The following is a 19,893-nucleotide window of genomic DNA, read 5'->3' as shown; positions in this document are numbered from 1 at the left end:
TCCGAGATCTCCAGCCAGGTCGCACAAGGCTTGAGTTCCAGGCAAGCAAAGCGTTCCCATGGTTTCCCACTTTAAGAGATCCCCTTCTTCTTTATCTGAGCTTGTGTCCTCTCTAAAGCCAGCCCATATCCCTATCCCATCCGAGATGGCCGTCTAGACAGGGCCCAAGCGAGTGGAATGAGGATGAGCAGGAGGGCGCCAGGCAACTCTTAAAGCCGGGGATGCCCGTGTCAGTGGGGGCGGGACAGAAATGACACATGTTGGCGTCACACTAGGTTGTTGGGGGACACTTTAGGATTTGTCCCTTCTTGGAGCTAGCTAAGACAGCACCCTGAGGACATCTTGTGCCGGCCCTGTGCAGTGTCCCCTACTCCCTTTACCCTCCCCCACAATTACCAGTACTCGCTGACTTGCTAAGGAACCCAGGCTCGCAGGTGGTGTGCGCAGAGTGCAAAGCTGGGTCATTCTCGCACCACGTGCGCAGACTTAGCGCAGCGTACCCTCCCCCGACAAAGGACGTCTCGGCGGCGCTTCTCCCTTTCCCCCAGCTCCGGCGTCACCTGCACCTTCTAGAAAGTAGCCGGGCGAGGGGAGGGGGTGTGAAGGCGTGGGGCCACTTGACCTGTCCGTGGCCGCTGCCCAAGTTGTTCACCCGCAACTCCGAACAAGTTTGTGGGTTCCGGGAGCGCCGCGGTGCCTCGGCTGGGGTTCGGGTGGACTCAAGCCCATTGGCCAAAGTGGCGCGGTCGCAGCCGGGCGGAGTCCTGGCGGAAGCCGGGACCCCTTGGCTGTCCCCTGGGGACCATGGCGGGGGCCAAACAGAGCCTGGCAGCGCCAAGAGTAGGAGGACTGCCCTGGTCCGGAAGCCACATGTAAGAATGGCGGCTACGCGGTTCCGACCCCACTTGAGGCTGCCCATCTCGTCGAATAGCCATTTAGTCTCAGCTGTCGCCTCCGCGCCCCCCGCCCAAAGCCCCCAGCTGGATCCAAATGGCTGCAAGCTGGCGCAGGCGATTCCGCTGCGGGTGGATATGGCCGTGGCCCTGCAACGCATCCGGATCGCTGACAAGTATGGGAAAGACTACCAGGACCTCGTGAAAGAGGCGTACTTCCCAGGTAAGTCCAAACCACTCGTGGTCTTCGAACTCGCCACTGGGCTGCCTGGTCTGGCTCTTCTCACCCGCTCCCTCCCCAGTCTCCCAGGCGAGTGCACTTTGCAGGTTGATTTACTCTTGGCCAGTGTGGTGGCCCAGACTAGAGCCTGCCTCTTGTGTCTGCCAGTTCAGGCTCCCTAGCTTTCTCCCCTGATGCCTTCGCTGATGACACAGGAATTCATGCTATCTTCCAAATCTCTATTCTGAACCCTACACCCGAGCTCCCGGAGGGGTAACAGCCCTGAAACGGTCCCTCACGTGGAAAATGGGTCCTGTCTTTTCTTTTCTTTTCCTTTCTTTCTTTCTTTCTTTCTTTCTTTCTTTCTTTCTTTCTTTCTTTCTTTCTCTCTCTCTCTCTCTCTCTCTCTCTCTCTCTCTCTCTCTCTCTCTCTCTCTCTCTCTCTCTCTTTCTCCTCTTTCCTTTCTTTTTCTTCATTCTTTTTCTTTCCTTCCTCTTTTTCTTCCTTTTCCTTCCTTCTTTCTTTTCTTTGTCCTTCCTTCCCTTCCTCCCTTTTTTCCTTCCTTCCTTCCTTCCCTTCATTTCCTGCTTGCCCTCTCTGTTCCTTTCCCTCTGCCCTTTCCTATCTTTCCGTTTGCCGTGTAGGGCCAAGTGAAAAATGCGCTGGGCTTTTGCAATCTGCGGGCTTGCCTTTCCAAGAGGGGGAGCCCAGGTCCAATCAAGCACTTTTTCTCACCAACTGTATCTTTACAACGTGGCTCCATCACTTTTCTGTCAGTCCAGATCCTTGCTACAAAGGTAGACAAGCAAAGTCACAAAACCCTAGTGACACTCGCTTCTCTTTTTCTTGTTGTTGTTGTTAAGCCCTGTGTGATTTGAAGCCTGTACATTGACCAAATGTGGGAATTGCCCAGCCCTGTAGCTGCCTTGGCAGGGATGATGCAGATTCTCTCAGGGCCCATTCTAAACTGGGTAAGGGGCATTTGCACAGTGCTATAGCTGCTGGTCTTGTGAGTCTTCTGCTCCCACAAATGTTGTGGCTTAACATGTGGTGTTTCTTGTTAATATGTTCTTTGGTATTGAATAAAGCACAGTTGGTGGCAACTTTTTCCAAGTGGGTAGCCACACACGTGTTCCAATGTGGCTCCTTCCAATTTGGAGGCTACATGCACCTCTTTGCTTAAGCTATACAAAACAAATTAATGTTTTCTTTTTCTGGTTAAGTGTTATTTTCTACATGTAATAATAAAGCGATGCGATTGTGGAGCACAAAGGCCTCTTAAGAAGAATTTAAATGCTTTTGGGAGGCTACAAAAGAACCTCATATACACTTTCTGTACAGAGCAGGCAAGTTCTTTTGTGTCTCCTTTCCTCTTAACTCTTGTCTCTTCCTGAGAGCTAGAAACATGCTCCTAAGAAGTAATGTGGCCTTGGACACACAAAAATGGAATCCAACTCAGTGTTTCACATCCCTATTGCCAGCAATTTCATGTTTCTAGAGTTCTCTGATATTTCATCCTCCTCAACATTTCTTGGCTCTTGTGTATTGGCTGCTACATCACTATGGCAATGATTCAAGCCCCTGTGACTTGCATCTTACTATGCTCAGTACTTGCCTCTATGTCCCCACAGTGTGCCTTGAAAAGAATTATTCACACAACACTGACTGACGGGCGTACACAGTATAGGGTATTTTAATTTGGTTATTTCCAAAATGGATGCTTTGCTAATTTCCCAATGCTGGTATTGAACTCCCGAGAAATCTTCTTGCTTCTTTGTTAACTGGGACCACACAGGGCCACCCTCAGCTTAAAACTATAATCTTTTTTGTTTTTGGTTGGTTGGTTGGTCATGGGGCTTAAACTCTACACCTGTTCACTTCCCCTGAGCTCTTCAGCTAAAGGCTAGCACACTGCCACTGGAGCCCCAGTGACATTTCCGTTTTTCTGGTGGTTAATTGCAGATAAAAGTCTCAGGAACTTTTGTGCCTGGGATGGCTTTGAACTGTGATCCTCGGATCTCAGCCTCCTGAGTATCTAGGATTACAGGTGTGAGCCACTGGTGTCGGGCTAAACTGTAATCTTTTTTTTTTCTAAACTGTAATCTTAAATATAAAAAACAGTTTCATATACATTCCAAATGTTCATCTATTGGGTTTGTAGAACTTTCATTGTTTTCACCAGTCCTGGGCTTGAACGCAGGGCCCGAGCACTATCCTTTGGACTTTTCTCAAGGCTAGAACTCTACCACTTGAACCACAGCACCACTTCTGGCTTTCTTCTGTGTTTGTGGTCCCAAGGAATCAAATCCCGGTTTTTGTGCCTGCTAGGCAAGCACTCTACCACTAGGCCAAACTCCTGGCCCCAAAGCTTTCATTTTCGAAACAAAACTTTCTGAAAGAACATTTATCACCTAATTTCATATGCACTTGAAGGATTTGTCTTGGGCAGACAGGAGGGGATCTTTGGCTTTGTTTAGGTATGGGGAAAATCCAACAAGAGAGGGAAGGATGAGTTATTCCATGATTTTAGGCAAGGGGTTGGGGTAAGGTCAGTAGGGAGCAGGGTATTTCCCCACAATGGAAATAAAATGTGCAAAGACAAGCAGAAAGGATGGAGTACAGTACATTTGGAGAACTGTAGATATTATTAAAATGCTTATAGACCTATCATACTAGGTACTTGGGATACAGTTGATGGGAAATCACATCGAGACTATGATTTCATGATCAGCCTTATTTAGAAACTATAAAACAGCTGACCTGACAGAGTGACACAAATTGGTCATTTTACCACTAGAAAGGCTAAGGCAAGAATATCATGAGGCCAGGCTTTATAGTGACACATTGTTTCAAACAAGTAAAAAGAAACAAACCAAATATTTCAAGATGATTGGTCTAAAATTCAGAAGGGAGAGGAGAAAAATTTGGAGAGTAATCAGCAGTCATATCATGCCAACCTTTATAAGCCTCATTAAAGAGTAAGCCAAGCTCCAAGAGACAATTAGTGCATGTTTTCTTCATATGCAGAAGATCAATCTGCAATACATTGGGACACGATACTTATACAGGACTCAAGACATTCACACACAGTGAGGTCCAAGGCACATTTTTTTCCATCATGGGGCTTGAACGCGGGGCCTGGGAACTGTGTTCTGAGCTCTTTTGCTCAAATCTCATGCTCTACCACTTTGAGCCACAGCTCTACTTCCAGTTTTTGAGTGGCTAATTACAGATGACAGTCTCATGGAGACTTTTTCTGCCCGGGCTGGCTTTGAACCATGATCCTCAAATCTCAGCCTCCTGAGATGCAAAGAATTGTATCTTTTCTTGATGAAGCCAGATTGCCTTATAATAGAATTATTTTTGTGTATGTGTGTGTGCGCGCGCGCTATCTACAGCACTGACTAAGGGACTCCTGAAGGGATGGGTTGGCCTCATGTTTCTTGGGCACTAGTTAGCAGTGGCTGTTTTTCCTCTTTGTCTTTCCGTGTGTGTCTCTCTGTGAGCTGTCACTTGTGGCTGCTGTCAATTCTTTCTACCACTCAGCCTCCTCCTCTGGCTCTGTCCAACATTGCTGTCTTTCCAATATTAAAGATGAAGATAATGAAACTTGTTAAAACTATCTGATACATAGGAATAAATACATAATGAATAGGGAGATCCTTGGGAAATCTATTCCTGTGAACGCATAAGAATTTTCCTACATGAACTCACTGATATTTAGGTTTTCTTTCTAGCTCTTACCTGTACTGTGAATGGCCAATGCAGTTAAATTGAGTTACTGGTTAAATGTATAAATTGAGCAATACAGCATACACAATTGTAATATCTTCCATCCTTATAAAACCAACCAACCAAGCCTAGACCTAGTGAGTTATGCCTATAATCTTAGTTGCAAAGAAGGATGTGATCTAGAGGATCATAGTTTCAAGGCCAGCCCTGAGAGAAAAGGTTGGGAGACTTTATCTCCAAAACAATCCACAAAAAGCTATCCAGGAGGCATGGCTGTAGTGGTAGAGCAAGAGTAGAGCAAGTTAGCTGAGTAAATATGAGGTCAAACTCTATTACTGGTAAAAGCAAAAACAATAAGAAACCAAAACCACCACCACCATCATCAACCCCAGCAAGAATGTTGAGAATTTGTCAGGAAATGAGAGTGTGTGTTATTTCTGTGTGTGTGTGTGTGTGTGTGTGTGTGTGTGTGTGTGTGTGTGTGTGTGTTCGTGTTCTTGAATTTCAAGGCACACCTGGAATTGCTTGACACCAGGAGACATTTTGTTCTTAGAAGTTACTCACAAGAATTGAAAGCATGCAGAGCACCAATGTTCGCCACCTGTAATCCCAGCTACATCAGAGGCTGAGATCTGAGGATCTCACTTCAAAGTTAGCACAAGCAGGAAAGTCCAGGAAACACTTTTCTCCAATTAATCACCAGAAAGGTGGAAATGGAGTTGTGCTGCTAGTGGTCAAGCGCTAGCCTTGAGTGTAAAAGCTCAGGGACAATGCCCAGGCCCCAAGTTTAAGCCCCAGAACCTGTCCTTTCTTGGCATCTTCTCAAACCTCCCCAACACTCAGTAAACCACGGCATCTTCTCTGCCACCACAGGGAGCCTGGGTCCATGAGGAGAAAAAGGCCATCTACCTGTTGATCATGTTCTAGAAACAGCGATGACAGGCTCCCAATGTCACAGTTCCTACTTTTCCATCATCACTCAGACCTTCCCCTCCTTATTACTTCCGACCCTCAGGAGGTGACCTTGAGGAAATGCTCAAGTGAGACTTCAGGGGTTTCTGGGGAGGGATTCAGGGCTAAGGCTTTGTGAAGGGAGTGTTCATAAGTGCAACTGAACATGAAGAGGCCCCAGGTGGCTAAGGTAGAGTGAGGGTTTGCACTTATCTATGTTAGAGTGTGTGTGTATGTGTATACACATGCGCATATGAGAGAGCCCCAGTGCAACTGGGTCTGGACCATGTAGTTCTTGCTGATTACGTATACCCTTATTCTAGTGAGACAAAGATGCCTCTGGGTGTTTTGTGGAGAATACGCTGGAGGTGACCCAAAGGTGCAAGTTATGGACTGGTGAGGATGCTGCTAGGGTTTTGCATGTCAACTGGAAGCTGAGATGTGAAGGCAAAGATGGTGTGCAATAATCCCATGCCGGATATAAGTTCAGGATAGAGCCAAAGGGGTTTGTTAATGATTTGGATGTGGAGAATAGAAAGAGAGAGTCAAGGATGAGGTGAAGATTGGGTGTCAGAAGCAGCTGATGGCAGAAAGTTTCATTAGTGGAGCTAGGGATGGCTGTAGGAGGACAAGGTTTCTCAGGAAAATCATGAGGATAGAAGTTCATTTCAGGACTTGTAACCTTTGGGCTCACTATTAGATATATATCCACAAGACACAGCCACAGTCTGAGCTTGGAATATAAATTTTAGTGTTATCTGTCTTAAAGATCCTTAAAGCCTGGATGAATTAGTATGAGATCTATCTAAAAATATCATTGTTTTTGCCCCATCAGTTAAGATTTGTGGGAGATCTGTGGCTCTTCCCCAAGGCAACATACATTTCAGGAGGGAGGAACACACAAATTACCAATAGGGCTTCCAAGTGACACATTATGGTTTGTTGTTTAAATGTCTGTGCTGTCAGCTTGGTTGACAAGTTGATTTGACTCCTGCTCCATGGCTCCCAGGCTGGAGCCAACTTAATCTCTTGGCAAGGGGGTGGAGATGTTGGGGGTGATTTTTAAACCCTTCACACATGGGAACTGTTCACTCTAAGATAAGTAGTCTTTCTTTGTGCATAGCAAATTTTGTAGTGTAGTCATGTATGGAATAACTGCAATGACTCTTTTTCAACCTCATTCTTCCTTCAGTGAACTATTAAAACAGCCACAATTGCTTTCTACTGGACAGGATTTTGATTCAATTACTTCTGTAATTTTCAACAATGATATATTTTTTTCTTTCAAATAATCATGCGTCTAATAGAAAAAAAAACAAAGACTTAGAGCAAATGGGGATGGGGAAAGATGACCATTTTATACTCAGAGAAGTTTCACACATGTAAAATAGCTCAATTTTAGCCTTCTAAGGTATCCCAGACAGTAAATATAGTAACAGTTTCATATAGTGAAATTTACTCTACGCAACAGATGATCTCTCTCTGACTTTTTGTCCAATATTTCTGTGAAATAGGAATTAATATTATTGTAATTTCTTTCATGAAAAAGTTAGCTGGTCATAATCCTAGCTAATCCAGAGCTGGTGATGAAGATTTGAGGCCAGGTTGGGGCAACAACTTTAGGAGACTCCTAGGTCACCCGGTAGAAAACTAAGGAGGGTAATGCTCACAAGGCTTCCCACCTATCAGCAAGTATAAATAGGAAGATCACAGTCCAGACCATCAAAAGCATGAAGTCAAGACCCTGCTCAAAAACTAATGAAAATAAGAAGGAGTACTGTGGCTCTGGCTCAAGACTTAGAGTTCTTGCTTAGTCAGCATGAGACCCTGAGTTCTGAGAGCAGTACAAAAAAAAGCTGTAGGAATGCAGTCTATCTATGTAAATCCAATAATGAGTAAAGCACGTGCTTAACAATCACAAGGCGCTTGGTTTCATCCTTAGAACCACCAAAATAAAAAGGAAGAAAGAAGGAAAAGGAAAGAAAGAAAAAGGGAAAGAAAAAGAAGGAAAAAAGGTGGGGGGAGAAAGTTATACTTGGAAAGTTGCTGGGAATGAATACTTTTATTTTTGCAGCAATTGATATTTACATTCATGCATTTTGTATTTGGAGAATTATGTGTGTGTGTGTGTGTGTGTGTGTGTGTGTGTGTCTGTGTCTGTCTGTCTGTCTGTCTGTCTGTCTGTCTGTCTCTCTGTCTCTCTGTCTCTGTCTCTGTCTCTGTGTGTTACTATTGGTCCTGGGCTTGATTTAGAGGCTTCCCCCCGCCTCAAAGTTAATGCTCTATCACATGAGCCACAGCTTCATTTCTGGTTTTTATTTTATTTTACTTTTTTTGTTACTGGGGATAAGAATTTCACAGACATTTTCCTGCCTAGGATGGCTTTGAGTGGCTAGGATTGCAGGTATGAGCCCAGCTCTAATCAACCTATTAAATATATGTAATTCAATGCTTTTTAGTATTATCATAGAAATTTTCACAACCACCATGATCTAGACATAGAATATGCCCATCATTCTGGAAAGAAACCTCACTAATGTGTTCTTGTAGTCACTAGTATTACAACTTGCTCTATGTATACAAGTGCCTACTGTAGATATTTCACATGAATAGAATCACAGGGTATGTGGCCTTTTACACTGTCTCTTTTACTGAGCAGAGCATTTTCAAGGTTCCTCCATCGTTCTATGGTATAACTGAACATGACTTTGTTTTGTAAATATATCATATTTTAATTATACATTCGAAGTTACTAACTACTTAGATGGTTTCTGCTTTTGGGCTCTTATAAATGATAATGTGATGAATGTTATTCCACAGGACTTTTATGTTTTCATTTCTGTTTGGTGTATGTCTAGGAGAGGACATTTTTGGCTCACAGAGGAACCATGTGCTTCATCTTTTTTTATTTTTTTTTGGCCAGCTCTGGGACTTGAACTCTGGGCCTGGGCACTGTCCCTGAGCTTATTTTTGCTCAAGGCTAGCACTCTACCACTGGTGCCACAGCTCTACCTCCAGCTCTTTGTGTGATTAATTGGAGATGAGTCTTACCGACTTTCCTGTGCAAGTTGGTGTTGAATGGCAATCCTCAGATCTCAGCCTCAGGAGTAGCTAGGATTACAGGTGTGAGCCACCAGCAGACTTGGCTAGTGTGCTTTTTAGGGACCTCCCATTCTCGTTTCCAGATGAGTCATACTGTTTTACATTCCCTTCTTCCACGTTCGAGTGTTCGACTTTCCTCCCATCCTTTCTAGTATTCCTTAATCTTTCTTTTTTAATGCTCAAATCTCATGTATGTGTATTTAACAAGATATAGTCATTTAAGAAAGATATTCTGAAAAAAGAAAGATATTCTGAGTATGGAGAGATAGGTGAATAATTGTTGCACTGCAAGGACAAGTTGAAGATTTATTGCAAGCAGTCAAGTCTTTGATGTGCTTTATGAATGCCATAATATAATACTTCCTCGTGCTTTTATGCCATTATCAGGCCTATCTGCACTGTGGTCACTGATTTAACCTGTGTCTTTTAGATTGCAGCCATCCTAATGGGTAGAAATAGTTTCTCTTTGCATTTCCAGAATGGCTGTGTTTGGGGAACCTTTTCATGTATTTATGGGCCCCCTGGATATTTTCTTTGGATAAATAGATATGAAAATTCTTTCCCTCCTTAATTTTAGACTTTTTAAGATATTGTTTTGAGGTATCTGTATTTTCTGGATTTAAAAGGGATTCTTATCAAATATTTTATTTGCAAATACCACCCATTCTTCCGTTATATGTATTTACTTTCTTTTTTCCATGGAGCTGTCCATATTCAGTTTTTTTTGTTATATCTTTAAAAAATGTTTTTATATTGGCCAGGAATTTGGCCTAGTGATAAAGTGCTTGCCTATCATGCACAGAGACCCAGGTTTGATTCCTTGGCACTACATACATTGAAAAAAGCCAGAAATGGTGCAGTGGCTCAAGTAGTAGAGTTCTATCCTTGAGAAAGCCCAGGGACAGTGCTCAGGCCCTGAGCTCAAGGCCCAGGACTGGCAAAAAATGTTTTTTTATAAAGGTGATACACAGAATGGTTATTTCTTTCTTTATAGTTCCTTCAAAGCCCAAATGTATTTTTTAATTTGATGAAGTCAAAATAATCTATTTTTGTAGTGTCTGTTGCTCGTGTGGTCTTAAATATTGGAAAAAAGTGTTTTCTAATACATAGTAACAAAGGATTACAATGATGTGGTTCTCTTAGAGTTTTAGCTTTTATACTTAAATCTCTGATCCATTTTGAATTGGATTTTGTGAATAGTGTGAGTCAGGAATTTAACTTCATCCTTTTGCTTGTATGCAACTTAACGTCTGGTGTCATTTGTTGGAAATTATGTTTTTTTGCTCACTGAATTATCTTGGCATACTGCCTTCAAGTATATTGACCCTAAATAAAAGTTTATTTCTTGAGTCTCATTATATTTCACTGGCCTATCTTTAAGTCAGTCTTTTTTTTGCCATTCCTGTGGCTTGAATTCAGGGCCTGAGCCTTGTCCTTGTGCTTTCTCAAGGCTAGAGCTCTACCACTTGAGCCACAGCACCACTTCTGGATTTTTTTTGTGTATGTGGTAGCCAGGAATCAAACCCAGGGCTTTATGCTAAGTAAGCACTCTACAACTAGGCCATGCTCCTCGCCTTTAAGTCTGTCTTGATCATTGGAAACTTGTGTAAAAATTTGAACTGAAAAAGTGTCAGTTGTTCAAGTTTATACTTTATCCAACTTGTTTTGGTTGTTCCCTGTCCCTTGCAGAATATTTTAAGATTAACTTATTAATATCTTTGTAAAATACCAGGAAACTAGCACTTTAAAGGCTGTGGAGGGGAGCAGAGGAATGAAGAGAAGAGGAGGAATATTGCAGTCACTATATTCAATGCATATCTCATGAACTTAAAATTGAAGGGAGGGTAATGGTTTCGGGGGGATGGGGGAAAAGGATGAAAGGGATGGCATGGTTCAAGATGCATTATATTCATAAACAGCTTTGTACAACTACTAACAGTTGAGAAGACGTATAAAAAGGCTGGTTAGAATTTTGCTAGGAATTATATAGAATCTGTGTTTTGTTTTTGTTCTATTGTGCTGCTGGTGATTGAACTAGGATCCTTGCTTGTATTATACATGCCCTCCATAGTTAAACTTTATTCACATTCCTGAATCTCCATTTATTTGTACAAATTACTACCTTCCATCTATGGCATTCTTACATTTAAGGTACTATAGAATTCCTTACTGTAATGATTATTTGCATTTTGTTCATCAGTGCTCATATCGGATAGTTATTTATCGTTATTTTGTCATGAATTTGGTAGAGTTATAAGATATTAATTCAGTCCTATTATAAAAATTATTCTACAGACATTTCTAGGCTAAATATAAAGTAATAAAGGAAACAAATGAAAACAAAAAATAATGAAACACCATTGACTCTGTTTCTTTAGTTTCCATGTCTAATATTTGGCAGGCAAGTCTTTGGGATTGAGATAGAGTGAACTAGAAATTATACCACACTGACCCAGAATCTGCAAAGATCTTTGCAAGGTTGAACAAGATGACAGGTAGGAGATAGGTTGTACTGGGCAAACAGACATTGCATCAGCTAGCCCTACAGTGGAATTGTATGAACTTGAGAAGAAAAAGATTTACTCATTTTAAAGTTTACATATGTTAAAGTCATCTGAGTGGGTAATTCTCTATACAACTCTTTGATCCTTTTCAAAATTGACCTCTCTTTTAGAATTATGTGTATTATATTCATTGTGTGCGATTGCTAGGGTATTTATGGAGATAATGGCGCCTTCTCCTGGGCTAGAAAAACCCGCTGTCTCCCCTCTTGCTTTTGAATCTGAAGAGAGATGAAGGAAAAGGTTTCTTTTTGGTCTCATGCTGGTGCTTGAACTCAGAGGCATAGGTATTGTTCAGAAGCTTTTAGTTTGTTTTTCTCAAGGCTAGTGCTTTACCACTGAGTCACAGCAATACTTCCAGCTCTTTGGTCATTTATTGGAGATAAGATTGTAACAGACTTTTCTTCCCAGGCTAGCTTTGAACCTTCATCCTCAGATCTCAGTCTCTTGAGTAGCTAAGCTGACAGATAAGAGTGCTGGTACCCTGCTAGCTTTAACATGAAACTTAGTTTTATTTTGCTAATACAAAAGTCTTCAAGTCTTTCATGGCATATACTTATTGCAGAATAAGGGATTCTGTAGTTTGTTCTACTGTTATCTAATGAGAATTCGTTGTGTTCTACTGTTATCTAATGAGAATTCGTTGTGTGATCATTTTAGAATTACTCTTTTTGTTTGTGCCACTTTTTTAAGTGTCAAGACAGCACTTCAGTTTGTTGTGCATGTTAAGTCATCACTGTTTACAGATGATATGAAGTATTTGTCATTCAGATTGAAAGGGAGAAATGATATCCGAGAATGCCATCTGCCTTGCAGCAGGATTTAAGACATACAGCAAAACCTAATTTTGTCTGTCCTACGCATTAGTAATAGGGATCTTTTCAAGAGATGATTACTAAAAGTATTATTGTTAAGAATTTAAGGTTAGACAAATACTGAATTTTCCTAAAAATGTCTGTTTAAGAGTTCTTGATATGGTTTGAGAAGAAACCGATTATCAGAAGAAAATGAATGATTATAAGGCTATATATGGGTAATCGTTTTCATTCTAAATGTTAGGGAACTATAGAGAGTTGATAGTGTAAACACATTTGTCTGCTTAATATACAGTATCTACAGGGAACTCAAGAAACTAATCCCCCTCAAATCCAACAAACCAATCACTAAATGGGCAAGGGAACTAAAGAGAAACTTATCAAAAGAAGAGGTTAAAATGGCAGAAAAGCATATGAAAAATGCTCATCATCCGTGGTCATAAAGGAAATGCAAATAAAAACAACCCTAAGATACCACCTTATCCCAACAAGAATGGCCAAGATTTTGAACTGAGACAATGACAGATGCTGGCAGGGTTGTGGAGAAAAAGGAACCCTACTACACTGCTGGTGGGAATGTAGACTAGTTCAGCCACTCTGGAAAGCAGTGTGAAGGTTTCTTTTCTTTTTTTTTTTTGCCAGTCCTGGGCTTGAGCTCAGGACCTGAGCACTGTCCTTGGACTTTCTCAAGGCTAGAGCTCTACCACTTGAGCCTCAGCACCACTTCCGGCTTTTTTCTATATATGTGGTACCGAGGAATCGAACCCGGGTCTTCATGCATGCTAGGCAAGCACTTTAACCACTAGGCCAAACTCCCGGCCCAGTGTGGAGGTTTCTTAAAGAACTGAAAATAGACCTTCCCTATGATCCCGCCATACCACTCCTGGGCATCTCCCCTGAACATCATAACCCAGGATATGATAAGGACACCTGCTCAGCTATGTTCATCTCTGCACTATTCACAATAGCCAGGTGATGGAAACAATCCAGATGCCCTACTGGAGATGAATGGATACAGAAAATGTGGTATATATACACAATGGAATTCTACATAGCCAACAGACAAGATAAAATAATGGCATTCGTAGGGAAGTGGATGAATCTAGAGTGAATCATGTTGAGTGAGACAAGTCAAGACCTAAGTAACAAAAGGTGCATGGTATCCTTAATATGTGCCTATTAGATCCAAACAGTATAAGAGCGAGGACTCAATATTTGCATACCCAATGCTATGGACATGGTATTCAAAATAAAAACACAACTACATAGACATAAAAATCTATGACTCTATGGACATAATGTTTTATTACATAGATAAATATGTATCTATGACATACAAACCCTCAGCCTAATTTTAATTATGTTCTAAAATGTAAGTGCCAGACATTTTATATAGAGATACCCTTTTTGAATACTTGTTTGTTAAATACATCATTTGAAATATGGTGTAAAATTCATTGTTAATAAATTCTTTAATAAAAAAGCATTTGTCCTTCACACTGGCATTTCCTACTAGACTCTGATGTGAATCCTGACAGTGCCTGGCAGTGGACTGTTGTTCCATGTGAGATTTCTGAATGAGTTATGGTAGAAATGATAGGCTCTCAGAGTCTGTCTCTTCATCTATATGATAGTGTTATAAGCCAGGTGTGGTGGCTCACACCTGTAATACTAGCCACTTAGGTGGCTGAGATCTGAGAATCTCAGTTCAAAGCTAGCCCAGGCACAAAAGACCATGAGATTCTTATCTCTCATTAACTACTAGAAAGCCAGAAGAGGCATTGTGACTCAAGGGGTAGGGCGGTAGCCTTGAGCTGAAGAGCTCAGGGACAATGCCTAGGCCCAGAGTTAAAGCCCCCCCCAACAACAACAACAACAAAAAGATATGGGTATAATATCCGCTTGGGGTATTATCTCTAAGACCAGTGTCTGGCAAATGCTAAGGGAGTATATAAATTAAGCCCATTGTTAATATGTGAATTTTTGTTCTTTAGTGTGCATGTGTGCCAGCCAGTCAGTGCTAGAGCTTGAATTCAAGGCCTAGATGCTGTTCCTGAGCTTTGATGCACAAGGCTAGTGCTCTATTACTTTGAGCCACTGCTCTACTTCCAGTTTTTTGTTGAATAGTTGGAGATAAGAGTCTCATGGACTTTCCTGCCTGGGCTGGCTTTGAACTGTGATGTTCAGATCTCAGCCTCTTGAATAGTTAGGAATACACATATGAACCACTAACACCTAGTTGCTTGTTTTATTTTTTGAGGAGAAAACCCAAACAACCAACCATGTATCCAGACCAATAAATCACCAGCCAACCAAAGGAATACTCAAATAAGTATCAAAAGCATTATATATTTAACCCATACCCAAGGATTCACAATGTGCCATGTGTATTTGCTGAGAAATATTTATAGTATCCTTGCTCTTTCATTTTTTGATTGTGAATCTTTGATTTTGCTCAGAACATCTATCCAAGAATATGATATAGTAGGTGCACAATAAATATTAGTTTGAAAAGTAAGTGCAAGATATACTTTATGGAATGTAAGGTTTACCTTTTATCAAGATGATATATGTCAGTGCTTCTTCAAGTGACACAATCAAAATAAAACAACTAATTAGATGTTTCTCCTCTCCTCCCTGTGAACTGTCTCAATATATTAGCTCAATCGCTTGTTGATTTTAAAAATTTGTATTTGAATTCTGAACTTAAGTCATCATTTAAGCAACTACATATTCTATTACGATTACCTTTAGTATTATAGAAGATATATTAGTGATATGTATATTTACAACATACGGTCACGACAGTAAGAACCTGGCTCATTCTTTCTTATCATACTTATAAAGTAGATAAATTGACAAACACTTTTCTAGCTTTCTGTTTTTTCAGTTTTGAAGCTTTTCCTATTTGATTTTTGCAAACACAAGGTTTTCCAATAGAACTCTCAAATAAAGATCTAGGGTATTTTAAAGAGCATTTGTCAGATTATCTAGTGAGTTACAGACCTTTATTCCCCCTCTGAAAGTAGACCTTTTGTGACTTCACAATTAGTAAGCAGAATGCAGAAGTTTTATTTGTGAATAATTGAACTTCCCTGTGGAGAAACTTGACAAACTTTCTATGAAATGGGTATGTGATGAACAAGAAACACCATGTAATGTGGACTTTGTCCAGTATTGATGAGCTAGCCTTGTTATATCTATCTTTACCTCTATTCCTCTCTCTATACATACATACATACATATATATATATATATATATATATATATATATATATTGCTGGTTGTAGGGCTTGAACTAAAGGTCTGGTTTCTATCCCTGAATCTTTTTCTTTTACTCAAAGCTATAACTTTCCTACTTGAATCACAACAATACTTCTCACTTTTTTGCTCGTTAATTGGACATGAGTTTCATAAACTCGATTACAGGCTGGCTTCTAGCTTCAGTTCTCAGATCTAAGCCTCTTAAGTAGCTAGAATTATAGGTGTGAGCCTGGAGCACCCAGCCTTTGGCAAGGGTGCCATTTTTGATGCCTTGGAGTAAAAGTGTTTAAAGGGTCAGCAAGAGAAACATTATAAACAAGATTTGTATTTCTGTGGAGATCTGTGTGGAAATGCAAGAGGGTCAGAGATAAAGCAGGATGGAGCTCAGTGTCACGACCTTTATTTATTTACTTTTAAACAAATCTTGATCTTGGTTTCTTCCTCTTTTCATGGCACTTGGTTTGAACTCAGGTCTACATGCCAGTCCCTCTTCGTTTCTTTGTTCTTAGCATTACGTTTACCTGGTTCTTAGTGACTGCTCAGTGACAACCCTTGTGTCTTTCCCTCAGTCTATTTCAGATCCAGAACATGATGTTTTTCTAAAAAGCCATGATACCTTTTCTTTTTTTGATAATTTTTTATTGTAATTAATAAAAGGGTTGTATGATATTTGCCAGATAGAAGGTGCATTACTTCACATACATTGATACCCTTCCACATGTCTTGGTTCCCATTACCCTCCCTCCACCTCCCCATCTTGTTTTCCCCGCTTCCCTATCCAATTTCAAATAACCAAATACAAATATATCCGATATATCAGACAGCTTTTCTTTTAACTTTCATTTCATCCCTTTTCATTAGTCTAGGATGTGAATTTATTGACCCAGTTGTGGGTGATGTCTTAGGGGTTGAATACACCCATGTGCAGTGTTCTGTTGTGCTGTGTCTTTTCTGGTCGTCTTGCTTTTCCTTTCTATGATGCCTTCTCCCTCCCCCTTACATAATACTGTCTCCTCTCTCTCTCTTTTTTCTTTTCTCTCTTTTCTCTCTCCCCCCCTTCCTCCCCTCCCCCAATCCTCTCCCTCTTCCTCCCTCTCCGTCTCCCTTTCTCTTTTTTTTGTCTTGATCATTCTCTTTCTGTAGTTCTATGGAGTTTTAATTTAACATACCCATTAATGAGGTATACTACATCTTGATCAATGTCCCCCTTTCATTGCTCTCCCCTTATGTATCTCAACCTCACCCATCCCCTCAAGTTATTTGGTTCTCTTTTTATTAGTGCTGGTCTTGGGGCTTGAACTCAGGTGCTGGGAGCTGCCCCAGAGCTTCTGTGCTCAAGGCTAGTGCTCTACCACTTAAGTCACAGCTCCACTTCCAGTTCCTTGGTGGTTAATTGGAGATAAGAATCTCATGGACTTTGCTACCTGGTCTGTTTGTGAACCACAATTCTTAGATCTCACCCTCCTGAGAAGCTAGGATTACAGGTATGTGGCACAGGCATCTGATTTTGAATGTTCTTTTAGTTAAGCCATAGACAATTCCCAGTTTGGGAGGTGTGGAGAAAGCTGTTTCTAGTCCTTTTTCTATCAGCCTTCTAGTATGTCTCCATGGCACGTGTGTGTGTGTGTGTGTGTGTGTGTGTGTGTGTGTACGTGTACGTGTACGACACTAGTTGTTATAAACATATTCTTTAATGTAACGATCAATGAGTATATTTTTCCCTGCAATACATCAAGTTTCTATGCATATGTTAATTGGAGTTTTTTTTAATTTTATGTTTTATTGTCAGGGTAATGTATAGAGGGCTTACAATTAGCATTCGCCAGATAGTAGGTGCATTACTTCTCACTCATTCATAACCCTTCTCGTGTTTTTTAAGAATTAATGTTTTTTGCCAGTCCTGGAGCTTGAACTCAGGGCCTGGACACTGTCCATGAACTTCATTTGGTCAAGGCTAGAGCGCAACCATTTGAGCAACAGCTCCTCTTCAGGTGTTTTGGTTGTTAATCGGTAAGAAGAGTCTCACACACTTTCCTGCCTGGGTTAGCTTTGAACTAGGATCTTCAGACAGGTCTCAGCTTCCTGAACAGTTAGGATTATAGTACTAAGGCATTGATGCCTAACAAGAATTAATTTTTATATTCTAACCAATTATAGGTTTCTAATTGATAGACCTATGAAAATAATAGTGTTAATTGTGGTAAAGGTCTGGTAAATAGATTCTTTGTTCCAATGCCTGGTATGACTCATAAGGACTTGTTTAATTCCCTTGAGAAGGATTGTCCTTTACAGACCACATCTATCAGGTATGATTCCATCATTCAGCGGGATGATGTGGTACCAGTTTGACACCATCAGACAAAGACTTTGAAGGTACTTTTTGTTTTATCATAAAGTGCAAGTAGAAATTATAGCATCAATAAGAAATAGGGAACCACAGGCAATAAACAACAATCCAAAATATCCTGGTTCAATGACCTGTTTTCTTTTAAAAGTTTATCCTTGTTCATGGACCAAAGACACAATGGAGTTTGACTTTTGATCTCTGTAGCGTTCACTAAATTTGAATACTTTTAAGTTAGAACTTAATATCTGAGACAATTCAAAAATATTGAACAATGCAGAGATAGTTTCATTTCTAGTGGTTAAAAATGTGTTCATATGCCACTGTTTATTGAGTACTTGCTCTTAATAGCAGCTATTTCACATTCTGTTTCTATAGAATATTTTTTCTAGTGTGTGTGTGTGTGTGTGTGTGTGTGTGCGCGCGTGTGTGTGTGTGCGCGCGCGCGTGCACCAATACCAGGAGTCGAACTCAGGGCCCCATACTTGTTCTTGCTAAGCTTTCTTGCTCATGACTGGCACTCTATGACTTGAGCCATGTCTCCAGTCTTGCCTTTTTTCTGGTTAATTGGAGGTAGATTCTCTCCAATTTTTCTGATAGTAATGGCTTTGAACCATGGTTGTCCAGATTCCATTCTCCTGAATAACTAGGATACAGGCATGAGTCACAGCATCCAACTTTGTCATAACTAATCTTTTGATGGAGAGAAACTCACAAAATTAGGACATTTTGGTTCATTGAAACTAAATAATTTGTCCATATTTGTACAATTAGTCCCTATGCAACAAGCTGTATATGAATCCACGTCTATCTGGCTCAAAAGCTCACATACTAAATCACAACACTGTACTCTATCCTCCATCTATGATGTATAACATGAGATGATTCCTACATCAGGGTTATTTTGAGGATCCAATAAGACCTGAGATCCTAGTGGTGCTAATAAAGCTTTGTAGCATGAATGACACCGGCAGGAGACAATGTGCTACAATGTCTCCAAGTGTCTTACACTACATATCTCCAATGTGTCCACCTTTTGAATGACCCCGGATATCCCAATGTTTCATTTGGCCTTGACTTTCTGGTGAGTAAAGAGAAGTTGTGCCGCAGAATTAGATTCTTAGAAGTAGGTCATTGGTTCTGGGTGCCTAGTGATATTCTTAGGAGCCTTCATTTCCTGCAGCTGAGGGCAAACAGATTTTTCTTGCAGTCTGTAGACACCAATATGCAAGAGCCCAAGTTGCTTTGGGGCTCCATTAGAGAGTTTGTGTGTGTGTCAAACTAATTTTTAACATGGATGTTGTGTCCTCTCCCTTCTCTGTCAAAGAAACCACGGGGAACCTCAAAGTAAAGGACATCGGTCATTTCTTACTGCAGGATATCGCCTTCCTTTCTGGTAAGTAAACTCTCTTATATTTAAATGGACATAACTGTATAAATTGATGAGAAGACTGCAGTTTGACCTTCTAAATAGCACTCTGTTCTCTCTCTATATAAACATTTATGTGATTATACTAGTTTGAGAGGCATTCTTTTATTTATTTAGTTATTTTTTGGTGGTATTGGGACTTGAACTCAGAGATTCGTGCTCTTGCTTTGCTTTTGCTCAAGTCTAGCATTCTACTTCTTGAGTCACCACTCCATTTCTGGCATTTTGGTGGTTAATTGGAGAAAATAAATGTCTCCTGTTTGTCTACCTACCCAGGCTAGATTCAAAACACAATCCTCAGATCTCACACTCCTCAGTAGAAGAAATAGAGGTGTGAGCCACCAGGACCTGGCTGGAGTAAAAGTTTATAATTTTGTCAGTGATAACTTCCTCTTTTAGGAACTATATATATCTTTTCATTTAATATTGTAGTTTGCTTAGATTTTATATGTTCTTTTCCTTAGAATGCTTACCAACTTCTTTACCAAACATATGCTTTTATAAATAAGAAATATATTAAATTATATATTATATATTATTTATGTAACTCAATCTATGATATGCTCTACCTATAGAGGTGC

The 19,893-nt window shown here is 40.5% G+C and overlaps 1 protein-coding gene across 2 annotated transcripts in view; it reads left to right on the top strand.

The window, feature by feature from the left end:
• The first annotated feature begins 19,122 nt into the window (after window positions 1-19,122).
• Window positions 19,123-19,893, top strand: part of Mcf2 (MCF.2 cell line derived transforming sequence) — a 65,929-nt gene continuing 65,158 nt past the window's right edge. For both annotated transcript variants that reach the window (XM_090326798.1, XM_090326797.1), the window contains exon 1: window positions 19,123-19,279. In XM_090326798.1, coding sequence (XP_090182924.1) covers window positions 19,177-19,279 — 103 coding nt within the window. In that variant the 5' untranslated portion in view covers window positions 19,123-19,176. The remainder of the gene's footprint in view (window positions 19,280-19,893) is intronic.

The sequence above is a fragment of the Megascapheus bottae genome, chromosome X, assembly GCF_031878675.1.
Source record: "Megascapheus bottae isolate mThoBot1 chromosome X, mThoBot2.hap1, whole genome shotgun sequence".
NCBI lineage: Eukaryota > Metazoa > Chordata > Mammalia > Rodentia > Geomyidae > Megascapheus > Megascapheus bottae.
The sequence above is the reverse complement of the archived record's forward strand: the minus strand, read 5'-3'. Positions and strand labels throughout refer to the sequence as shown.